The sequence below is a fragment of the Physcomitrium patens genome, chromosome 1 (assembly GCF_059467195.1).
Source record: "Physcomitrium patens ecotype Gransden chromosome 1, ASM5946719v1, whole genome shotgun sequence".
In the NCBI taxonomy this organism is placed as follows: domain Eukaryota; kingdom Viridiplantae; phylum Streptophyta; class Bryopsida; order Funariales; family Funariaceae; genus Physcomitrium; species Physcomitrium patens.
Genome location: NC_143410.1, coordinates 24,637,666 through 24,649,619, shown reverse-complemented (window position 1 = coordinate 24,649,619; position 11,954 = coordinate 24,637,666). Strand labels below are relative to the sequence as shown.

Genomic DNA, 11,954 nt, shown 5'->3' with positions numbered 1-11,954 from the left:
TATTTGTATATATGGTCTATACTAACATTTTTAAAACTTTCTTAAAATATTATGTTGATTATCTAAGCTACTATTATAGACCAAATTTAATCACTTTTTTTAATTTTCTTAATTCTTAATGAATGTTGTTTATCAAATTATGCCTTCTATTATAATCTTATTATTTTAAACTTATTTAGTGCTATTTGCATATCTTCCAAACTTTGCTCAAGTTCTTGAATCTTAGTTGTTCTTTTGTTATCAATCCATCTTCCTATGATAACACACTCAAAGTTGGTACTTTCTTTAAAATTATCACAATAGATTTTGACGTGTCATGAATTTAACAGGCATATGTTCTATTACTAAACTATGAATTATTTCATCAACCTACAATACAAATAGAAAAAATTAAATCCATTCTTTGATATTCTTTTTATAATCTTTAATTAATATTTTTATAATAAATTGATGATCATATTTATTTTTAGTATTTTCTTCTTAATTATAAGCACTAATCAATGATAAATTAATTTCGCATCTTTTAAAGAAATTAAGAGCTTCTCGTGCATTTAATTCTCCATAATTTGAGGTGACTTTTTTCACACATCTATAGTGGCAAATAACATATTCAAGCAAAAATCTACAAATTTCTTATATAAATTTGATTTTTAATATTTTACCTTCTACTTTATTTGATATATTCTTATAAGCCAAGACCAAATATTTCATTTTTTATAATTGAATTGGCATAATAATTAAATAAATAACTTATTTAAAATAAATAATCAAATAATATATTAGATATAACCTATTTTTATGTTATATATTAGAATACATTTGATAAGTTTTATATAATTCTATAAATAAAAATAAATCTTCATATATATTTTTCCATCAATATTATTCTTTAAGTTTAGCAAAAATAAGTCCAAATCATCCTATATAATATCTATAAACTATTGTAAAATTCTTTTCATAATTTTTTTTCTTCTTTATTGTTTATCATTTGTTATACCATCCTAATTCTTTTCTTTGATCTCTTACATAAAAATCCCTTTTGAAAAAAAAATCCATTTATATATATTTTTAATTTACCTAATTTTTTTTAAAAATCAATTTGTTTTCTTAGTCAAGGTATTCAAGTAATAACCAACATCCATATTCAAATTGCAAATCTATTTCTACTTAAATCATATTGATCTACATTCCATCTACTAGTAATATGACTAGTTTCTATAATAAGAATTTTTTGTTTATTATATTCATAATTAATACTTCTTAAAATTGGATGTATCAATAGTAACATCTTTAATCTTTGCATTGCTTCAATATACTTCTTCTCTTACTTATATCAATAATATTTATAAAATAATTCATATAATAGATTTTTTATATGAGTATAATAAAGAATCTACATACAATAAAATATGTATGCACCTAAAAACCTATGTACTTCTATTAAAGAGTCACGTGTATTCTTTATCCTTCTAATTGAATAAACTTTGCTTGGATATGATTTTTTTTCCTATAACATCAACATAAATATTCAATAATGAAAACTTCTTTTATTTCAAATATAGATTTTATTCAAATTTGTTAACTTCTTTTTATTTTTCAAAATCAAAAATTATTGAATATATCTTTTACTTTAAAAAACTCTCAAAAACTTAATATGTATCCAAATCACTTTAAAGCAATGTTGTCAAGGTAAAGAAAATTTGCCTTAAGAAAGTATTGGACTTCTAGCTATTGCTAATTTCTCAACTATGTCACAAGATAGAAAAGCACTAAGTTTATACAAAATTATCTATATATAGATAATTACATCAATTCACAAATCCTAAATATCAAAGATCATCCAAAATATAATAAAAATATTATAAAACCTAATATATCCTTAAAGTGAAATCTTCTTGAACTTCAATAGCTCATATTCCATAATCAAACCTTTCAAACAAACTAAAATTTTATATGAAGTATAGATGTACTTTCAACAACTACCACAACAAATTTCAACTGTAAATTTGTTACAAATCTTAAAATATCACCAAAATCCTAACAATAGCTTCAAATCTTTATTTATATATATATATATATACGTATATATATATAGGTATATATATATATAGGTATATATATATATAGGTATATATATATATAGGTATATATATATATAGGTATATATATATATACATACCTATATATATACATACCTATATATATACCTATATATATACATACCTATATATATATACCTATATATATACATACCTATATATATACCTATATATATACATACCTATATATATATACCTATATATATACATACCTATATATATATACCTATATATATACATACCTATATATATATACCTATATATATATACCTATATATATACATACCTATATATATATATACCTATATATATATACCTATATATATACATACCTATATATATATACCTATATATATACATACCTATATATATATATATATAGGTATATATATATATATATATAGGTATATATATATATATATATAGGTATATATATATATATAGGTATATATATATATATAGGTATATATATAGGTATATATATATATATAGGTATATATATATATATAGGTATATATATATAGGTATATATATATAGGTATATATATATAGATATATATATATATATAGGTATATATATATATATATATAGGTATATATATATAGGTATATATATATAGGTATATATATATAGATATATATATATATAGGTATATATATATAAGTATGTATATATATAGGTATATATATATAGGTATGTATATATATAGGTATATATATATATATAGGTATGTATATATATAGGTATATATATATAGGTATGTATATATATAGGTATATATATATAGGTATGTATATATATAGGTATATATATAGGTATGTATATATATAGGTATATATATATAGGTATGTATATATATAGGTATATATATAGGTATGTATATATATAGGTATATATATATAGGTATGTATATATATAGGTATATATATATAGGTATATATATATATAGGTATATATATATAGGTATATATATATAGGTATATATATATATGTATATATATATATATATAGGTATATATATATATATATAGGTATATATATATATATATAGGTATATATATATATATATAGGTATATATATATATATATAGGTATATATATATATATATAGGTATATATATATATATATAGGTATATATATATATAGGTATATATATAGGTATATATATATAGGTATATATATATATATATATATAGGTATATATATATAGGTATATATATATATATATATAGGTATATATATATATATATAGGTATATATATATAGGTATATATATATATATATATATATATATATATAGGTATATATATATAGGTATATATATATATATATATATATATATATATATATATATAGGTATATATATATAGGTATATATAGATATATATATATATAGGTATATATATATAGGTATATATAGATATATATATATATATATAGGTATATATATATATATATATAGGTATATATATATAGGTATATATATATATATAGGTATATATATATATATATATATATATATATATGCAATTTTCTTCTTATTTCACAAACTAAATACTCAAATATCATAAAATTTTGATATATAGCTTCTTGATTTAATAATTATCAAAGATACAAACTAGAAGAAGATACATAAACTTATAGAATCTGTGTCAAAAGGAAAGTGACATAATAGAAGAAAATATATATATTCAAGGAAGAATTAGAATGGCTATTACCAAAGACTAGAAAATATAAGATTCTTGAAACTAGACTAAAAGCAAGAAAGGAATTGACAAGAATGAAGAAAGCCTCACTCTTGCCTTTATATATACTACTTAACTAAGAAATACATAGCAACATGCTATAGGACCTCTAATATGCATCCAACTTGTAAGACTCATGTCTAATTTGCAAAGGAAGTTTCCTAAGTGTGTACCGTATGTCCAACTTATACTACAAGTGGTCAACATATTGATATGTGGCATCTTTGTTAGCCAAGTTTTCAACCTATCAATCACCTATAGACATGTATAAAGACAAAGCAGCATCTATGAAGCTTCTAGAAAGTTTTCCATAAGATATTATCATATTTATTTATTTTTACTTACTTCTACATATTCTTATTATCTAAATAATTATCATGATAAATATATATGTCCATGACAGTATCCCCCCTTTCAAAGGACGAGTTCCATGAAGAGTAATGATTACATATTGATGAAGTCCAAGATGTGCCAAACTGTATATGCCACATACTCTGATCTTTGTTCCCTTTGAAGGTAGTTGATAGGACCTTTCAATCATCGATAATATTTCATACTAGGACAAGAAGACCACCTTGATATTTGATCATTATTGAGGCCTTCATAACTTCCTTCAAATAAAGCATTAGTAATACCATTAGCAGTGGTTTTTACCTCCTAAAGTATCACTAAACATCGGGAGTTTCTTCGAAGGTCGTGGTACCAAACGCATTGTATCTTGCCATCTATTTGAAGAAGAACATGTCATTCTTGAGGATCTTCATCTTGATTTTATCAACTTGAAGGTTGTGATAGTTGCAATGTCTCATCTGGTAGCTTAGCAAATGATAGCTCTTGAATTGAATTTGTTGGTTGTTGATTCTCCATCTTCCAAGCACTAAAAAATTCAAAGAAACAATGTTATAAGATAAAATGAAATCTCCATTGGACTTACTTTGCTTTATAGTAAAAAATTTCTTAATTCTTCATCTTGGTTTTGATAGATGTCATTGATGAAAAGCTTTAAATTTAGCTAATATATTTGTTAGATTCCTAGATGGCTCCTATGTGCATTCATTAATGTCATATCCATGCTAATGTACCAAATATTCTAACCTATTTTGGCCACGCATTAAATCTAAGACTTCTTCCACCTCAAATTCTTTATTATTATCTTTTTTTATACGAAGTGGTGGCATTTGTCTCTTTTCTTATGTATCCATTGTCTTGTATGGCTTAAGTAAAGATACATGGAACATAGGATGGATTTTCATAGACTTTGGTAGATATAATGGATAAGCAACTAGAATGATTTGTTCACAAATGAGAAATGGTCCAAGGCTATAATAATCCAGCTTATTACAAAGACAAATAGTTTTAATATTATGATGGAGTAACCATACCTTATTCTCTACGTGGAATTGAGGTTGTTCCTTGTGATAGACATTTGTGTTGGTTTTTTTTCATTTTTGAGCTTCCTTTAATTATGCCTTTATTATTGCATCTAGCTCTGACAATCGATTTGTCACATCTTTCGTCACATGATTATCAACTTTTGAAAAGTCAAAAGTGTCAAATCAAGGATGATAACCATAATTGACAAAGAAAGGTGTTTATTGAGTAGAAGAATGTACCAAATTATTATAAGCAAACCCTGCCGATGGCAAAAGAATTATCCAATCATCTTGTTGATAGTTGATGGTATACCTCAAATATTGCTCTAAAACTTGATTTACCCATTCTGTTTGTCTATTAATTTTAGGATGGAAAGCCAAAGATAGTTTTATATCCACTTTCAATAACTTGAGAAGATTTCTCCAAAATTTTAATAAAATTATGTTTCTTTATCTGATATAATATCCCTTGATAATCTATGATAATAATAGATATTGTCAATGAAGAATTTAGTTGTTTTTTTATATGTGATAGATTTTGTACATGGTACAAAATATGCCATCTTGGTGAAATAATCTACAATCACAAATATGAAATCATATGAACTTGAAATTGAAAGATTCGTGATAAAATCCATAGAGACAGAGGACTATGGTTGTTTTGCTCTAGATAATAGTTGGAAGAGTCCATAAGGTCAATGACAAGGAGTTTTTGATCTTGAACTAATATCACATGTCTGTACAAATTCTTTAACAATCTTTCACATTTGAGGCTACTAAAAATCTCTACATATAAGCTCCAAAGTCTTATTATATCCAAAATATCTTATTGTATGGAAATTATGACAAGTTTTAAGAGCACGTAATTGTACTTCTCCTTCTCCAATTTATAAGCATCCTTTGAAATAGAGTAGGTTCTCTTTAAACTCAAATTTGGAAGTATCTTGAGACTTACAAGAATTCTTTTTAATATCGTGAACAAGAAGGTCTGAAGACATACTTGCTTGGATCTACTTGAAAAAAGTCAAATCAATAGTCAATGTTGATTTCATTACTCATAGATGAAATTATTCTAATTTCATTAAAATTATCTTTTATTAGTCAAAAGCTACTTGTTCTTCTTTTGGTATAAGATAAAAACATCTAAAAAGGGCATCAGACAAACCTTGTAGTTTTCTTAGTCGATAAGTGATATTGAACTCGAATCTTGACAAAGACATGCTCTAATAAGCTTAACAATAATTCAAAATATGTACTAACATGAAATACTTGATGTTCTTGTGATCTATATACAAAATGACTAGACTTGAAGCATCTTCTAAATAATGATGTCATTCTTGAAAAGAATCCACAATTACAAGAAGTTCTTTGTCATGGATCTCATAATTAATCTTGATTGCTGAAAATTTTCTTGAATGAAAAGCTACAAGATGAAGTTTGTCATTTACTCTTATTTGTAATAAAAATGCATCCAAGGCAAAGTCAGATACATTTGTCTCTATAAAAAATGCTTAGAAGAAGTCGATGTGATGTAAGATTGGTACAAAAATAAAAACTTCCTTTAAAGCTTCAAATGATGTTTTTTGTTTCTTTACTATACTTAAGCTTGTCTTTACAAGTTAAGCGTGTAAGTGGCATTGTAACTTGAAAAAAATTCTTGATGAAGATCTGATAGTAATTGACAAATTTTAAAAAGTACTATATATTTCTTACTATTTTTAAAATCTTCTAGTCCATGATTGTATGAAATTTTTTAGGATCAATCATTAAACCATTGTTTGAAATGATGTATCCTAAGAAGTCAACTTGAATAGTATGGAATACATACTTTTCTATCTTGGCATATAATTTTACATTTCTAAGTTTTTGTAATACACAACGAACATGAACTTCATATTCTTCTACGTTCTTAGAATAGATTAAAATATTTTCTAAGTAATAGATAATAAAATCATCTAGAAACTCGTAAAAAATATCATTCATAAGATATTGAAAAATAATTGGTGCATTTGTGAATCCAAAAGGCATGAAATTATATTCAAAGTGTCCATACCTTGTTCAAAATACAGTCTTCCATTCATCTCTTTCTTCAATGCGGACCAAATTGTATGCTCTTTATAGATCTATTTTTGTATAGATCTTAGGTTGATTTAATTGATTAAAAAGTCAAAATATTAAAGACAAAGGATATATATTCTTGATGGTAATCTTGTTGAGTCCTCAATAATCTACACACATTTGCAATGATCCATTATTTTTCTTCACAAATAAGATAGGAACTCTTACAAGAGATTTTGAATGGCGTATGAAACTCTTGGTTAAGTTCTCATCAATGTACTCCTTGAGTTCAGCCAACTCGTTTTGTGATAAACTATAGATTAGACTAAATGGTAGCTCAGTTATTTCTTTAAGATCGATTCAACAATCATATGGATGATACTTTGGGAGAATATTTGTATTCTTCTTCTCAAAAATATCTTGAAAATCTTAATATTGACTTGGAATTTTACTTGAAATCTTTTCATCATTTAAAATGGGTGTTGCATAAATAACAAAAGATGATCATTCTTTTGCACCATGCAAAAAAGTTTTTGTACCTACAAGTACATGTTTGGCTATACTAGACTCATAGCTTTCTATTAGATTAGAAAAAATCTTAATGATGTATGAAAAAAAGTCTATTTTATAAAAAATCCAATCTATCACAGGATTATACTTTTCTAGCCACGACAAACCTAAAATGATTGAATTAAAGGGAGATTTAATTATATTAAAGATTACGCAATTATTATGACTATTTATTACTACATCTATAGGAAGTGTTTCATGAATAACATCTCCAGAAGATAACAAACAATCGTCTATGACTTTTATGTGTACATGTTTAGTTTTTCATAATAACTGTATATTATAACTTTTAACAATTTTTTTATCTAAAAACAAGCTAGGGCTCCTGAATCTATTCAGATAGAGGCTTTGTGATTATTAGATCCTAAATGCACATCTATTGTAAAACAAAGAGAGGGTTCTAAGCAGAGAATAGAATCTTCATTAGGAATTGTATAAGATTCCAATCACACGGTCCCTATTGTAGTTGGACAAATTTGTTTTCTAACATGTTTTCATCTTTGACAATAATACTCCTCATTTTGTAGTTGCATCGTTTCTTTGGATAATATTGAGCAATGTGCTTAGCTTCTCCACAATATAAACATAATCCTTATTAATAAAGACAAGTATTTTTTTATTCAATAAAAGGTTTAAAATGTATTAGATTGATTTGCATGTCTTCTACTTCCAAATATTTAGATTAAGAAGTTGTTCGTGTCATCATTGAATTATAATAATATTGAGGTTCTATTATGCAATTCTCAGATCAAAATTCAAAAAATTGATTATCACATTTCACAGCAAATTTAATTGCTTGACTCAATATGTGAGGGTCATGTAAATTGAGCATCAATTGCTTTACTTCATATTGTAATCCGTAGAAAAATTGGCTGATCAGTGCTACATCATCCCACTTGATATTTGTCACTAATTGTTGAAATTGTAAAGTATATAATATCACTGATTGATTGCTTTATTGCAAGATATAAATCTTGTTGGTTGCAATATGGATTGTATCATATTCTCCATATATAGATCAAAACTCTACTAAGAATGCTTCCACATTATCCAATATTAGATCATGTTGTTTAAGAAATAATGAAAACCATGATAAAGCAGAACCTGAAAGTAGTGTTCCAATAAACCTGAATTGTAATCCTTGAGTTGGATAACTTTGAGGCTGTAGTTCAATCACCAGTTATATCTAATTCATGAATCCTCAAAACTTAGATCTTGTGCCATCAAACTTTTCAAGCAATCCAATTTTTGGTTCTTTGAAACTTAAATAATGTTCCATTGTAGGAGCAATAGTATAGCTTGGTGTAGACGTTGAAGCAACTACAATCATCTCTATATCTTCATTACTTGATAATCTTGTTGCTCCTTGTGGTGGTAGACTGAGTTGATGCATTGTAAGCATTAACTCTCTCATTTGCTCTTGCATTTGAGCCATTGCACTCTTCATTTCAACAAGCTCTGCCATGCTAGAACAATAAAAAGAAAGTTGTCTATTCTTACAAAATATAATACTTAAGAATAAAAATAAAATAAAATAAAATAAAATAAAAAATAAAAAAATCTATAAATAATATCAGTTTAAAAGAAGGTAATCTATAACTTCTAATACGCTTATGTCTTATCAAGAGAAAGAGATAATCCACTCTTAATCAAGAAAAGACAAAGCTCTGATATTGTATGAGCACTCTTGTTAATTTGTCAAGGACACAAACTGGAAGAAGATACATAAACTTGTGGAATTTGTGTCAAAAGGAATGTGACATAATAAAAGAAAGTATGTATATTCAAGGAAGAATTATTCAAATATTTTATTTTTAAATTATAAATTAAGATCTAATAAAAATATAATATATTAGTATATAATACAGTAATTATCTATAAATTCCTATGAATACATTCAAATATAATCTAATTTAATTATTATAAATTTTAAATTAATTTAAACTATACTTATAAGTTTAATATTTTATAATTTAAATATAAAATTTGAATATTTTTTATTCTATTATATAAGATAATATTTCCAAAAAATTATAAATTTATATTTATATATATATAAGATATTACTATCATAATAAAAAAATACATATAAAATAGAAAATAGAAAATATAGTATTTTTAATATAATATAATAATAAATCTTAAATAATCAAAATTGAATTTTACAAAAAAATCTACAAAATAATAATAATAATTTTTATTATAATGTTTTATGAAATGCTTTTAAAACAATTACTCAAGCTACTAAATAAATTATTGATAACTTTTAGAGTTTGATAATTGTATATAAATTTTTCTTTTAAACTAATCTAAGCCAAATTTATTTAAAATCTTACAAGAGATTATTCAATTTTAATATATATATACAATGACAAACAAAACCGAGTATAAAATCTGAACACTCATAGTTCATTGATCCTTCTAATTGACACATAAGTCAATTGATAGAATTACTTTTTTATTGTGTGTATTCATCCAGTCCTCTACATGGATGAAAAATCTCATTATCGTTTGAGGTAGGGTTTATGAGAAAAGTGTTGTAGAAGCACACAGACATGCGTACTCAATTTTGGTTGCTTCTTCTTGCTGAATTTCGAAATTTCAATGTACACTCCTTGTTGCAAGATTTGAGGGCATTTTTTGTTTGTTGTGTTGCTCTTGTTGTGTACTATCTATAGTGAAAGTTGATTTTTCAATTGTATCTCTATGCCTCGGTTGTGTGAATCATTGAAGCACCAAGCATTGGTGCAGCTTAGGAGTGGTGTTTCTACAAGAAAAGTTGCAGACTCACTTGGAATGAGTCAGTCTTCAGTAGCTCATCTAAAGAGGGAGATTAGTGGTGAAATAGAAAAGCAAAGAGGAGGACGTCCAAAGGTTTTAGGAGAGCAAGAGAAGCGACTTGGTGTGCACCTTGTCACTGCTGGTTGTCTCAAAACGGCAAGTGCAGCTGCAAAACAACTTCGAGAAAAAACAGGTAAACACTTCTTAGACATCACCTTGAGGCGTGGTTTGAGAGAAGCTGGTTTGGGTGCTTGTGTGCAACAAAAGAAGCCTCTACTTGCCAAAAGACATGTTCTTGCAAGGTTGAGTTTTGGTCATAAATACAAAAATTGGACCGTTGATGATTGGAGATGGGTTATTTTCAGTGATGAGACAAAGATAAACCTAATTAACTCAGATGGTAGGTCTTGGTGTTGGTTGAGAGAAGGAGAACGACCTGGACCTAAACATGTTAGTCAAGCTATCAAACATGGTGGTGGTTCAATTATGATTTGGGGTTGTATGACTGCTTTTGGGCTGGGTACTTGGTATCAAATTGAAGGTAGAATGGAGCAACACTTGTACAAAAAAAATTTAGAAACCTACTTGGAAAGTACCACACAGAATTACAACTTAGATCCTACTAAGGTGGTTTTTCAACATGATAATGATCCCAAACATATGGCAAAAAGTGTTCAGTTTTGGCTCTCTTCACAGCCATTTCAGCTCCTTCAATGGCCAGCTCAATCTCCAGATTTGAATCCAATGGAACATTTTTGGGTCCTTCTCAAATAGTGTTTAAGCCAAGTCACGCCAAGGCCAAGAGGTGTTCAAGAATTGTGGGAGAATGTTTGTAGTATTTACCCTAGTTTTGATGCAAAAGATTGTGAGAAACTATACAAAAGTATGCCAAGAAGGATTTCAGCTGTTTTGGAAGCAAAAGGTTATTGGACTAAATATTGAAGTTTGAAGATTTGCTTTGAACAATACTGAGTACAAGACATAGTTGTTGATTTGACTTTGTAGAAGGATGTTTAGTTATCAATTTGATGTGCAACTTTGTACATGTGTACAAGACTGTGTGTATTATTCCATGTAACTTTCAGATTTATAAAGCAATCATTGAAATTTCTGTAATTGCTCTTGAAAGTTGGCACTTCAGATTTTGTACTCGGTTTTGTTTGTCACTGTATATATATAATAAACATAAAATTTTAATGATTTATTATTTATATTATCTAATATATATTTTTAAGTAATTTATAATTTATAATATATAAATACATCTTTATATATATATATATATATATATATAAGATTTATAAAGGTCTTTTAATTTCCTTATTA

At 25.8% G+C, this 11,954-nt stretch overlaps 1 protein-coding gene across 2 annotated transcripts; it reads left to right on the top strand.

Annotated features, from left to right (window-relative positions):
• Positions 1-10,404: 10,404 nt before the first annotated feature.
• LOC141046266 (uncharacterized) lies at positions 10,405-11,744 on the top strand. Of its 2 annotated transcripts, none has more exons than XM_073539165.1 (2): positions 10,405-10,821; positions 11,300-11,744. In XM_073539165.1, the coding sequence occupies exons 1-2, from the start codon at positions 10,554-10,556 to the stop codon at positions 11,365-11,367; spliced, it is 336 nt and encodes a 111-aa protein (XP_073395266.1). In that variant the 5' UTR covers positions 10,405-10,553; the 3' UTR covers positions 11,368-11,744. The 2 variants fall into 2 exon arrangements, with proteins under 2 accessions (XP_073395266.1, XP_073395267.1); XM_073539166.1 differs by having other exon boundaries at positions 11,033-11,744.
• The last annotated feature ends 210 nt before the right edge of the window (positions 11,745-11,954 follow it).

What these genes read in the sequence shown, in the direction of transcription:
- LOC141046266 (XM_073539165.1), top strand. Translation starts at nt 10,554, where the DNA reads ATGCCTCGGTTGTGTGAATCATTGAAGCACCAAGCATTGGTGCAGCTT. An exon ending in ACAACTTCGAGAAAAAACAG is followed by an intron (nt 10,822 to 11,299) that starts GTAAACACTTCT and finishes TATGGCAAAAAG; the next exon opens with TGTTCAGTTTTGGCTCTCTT.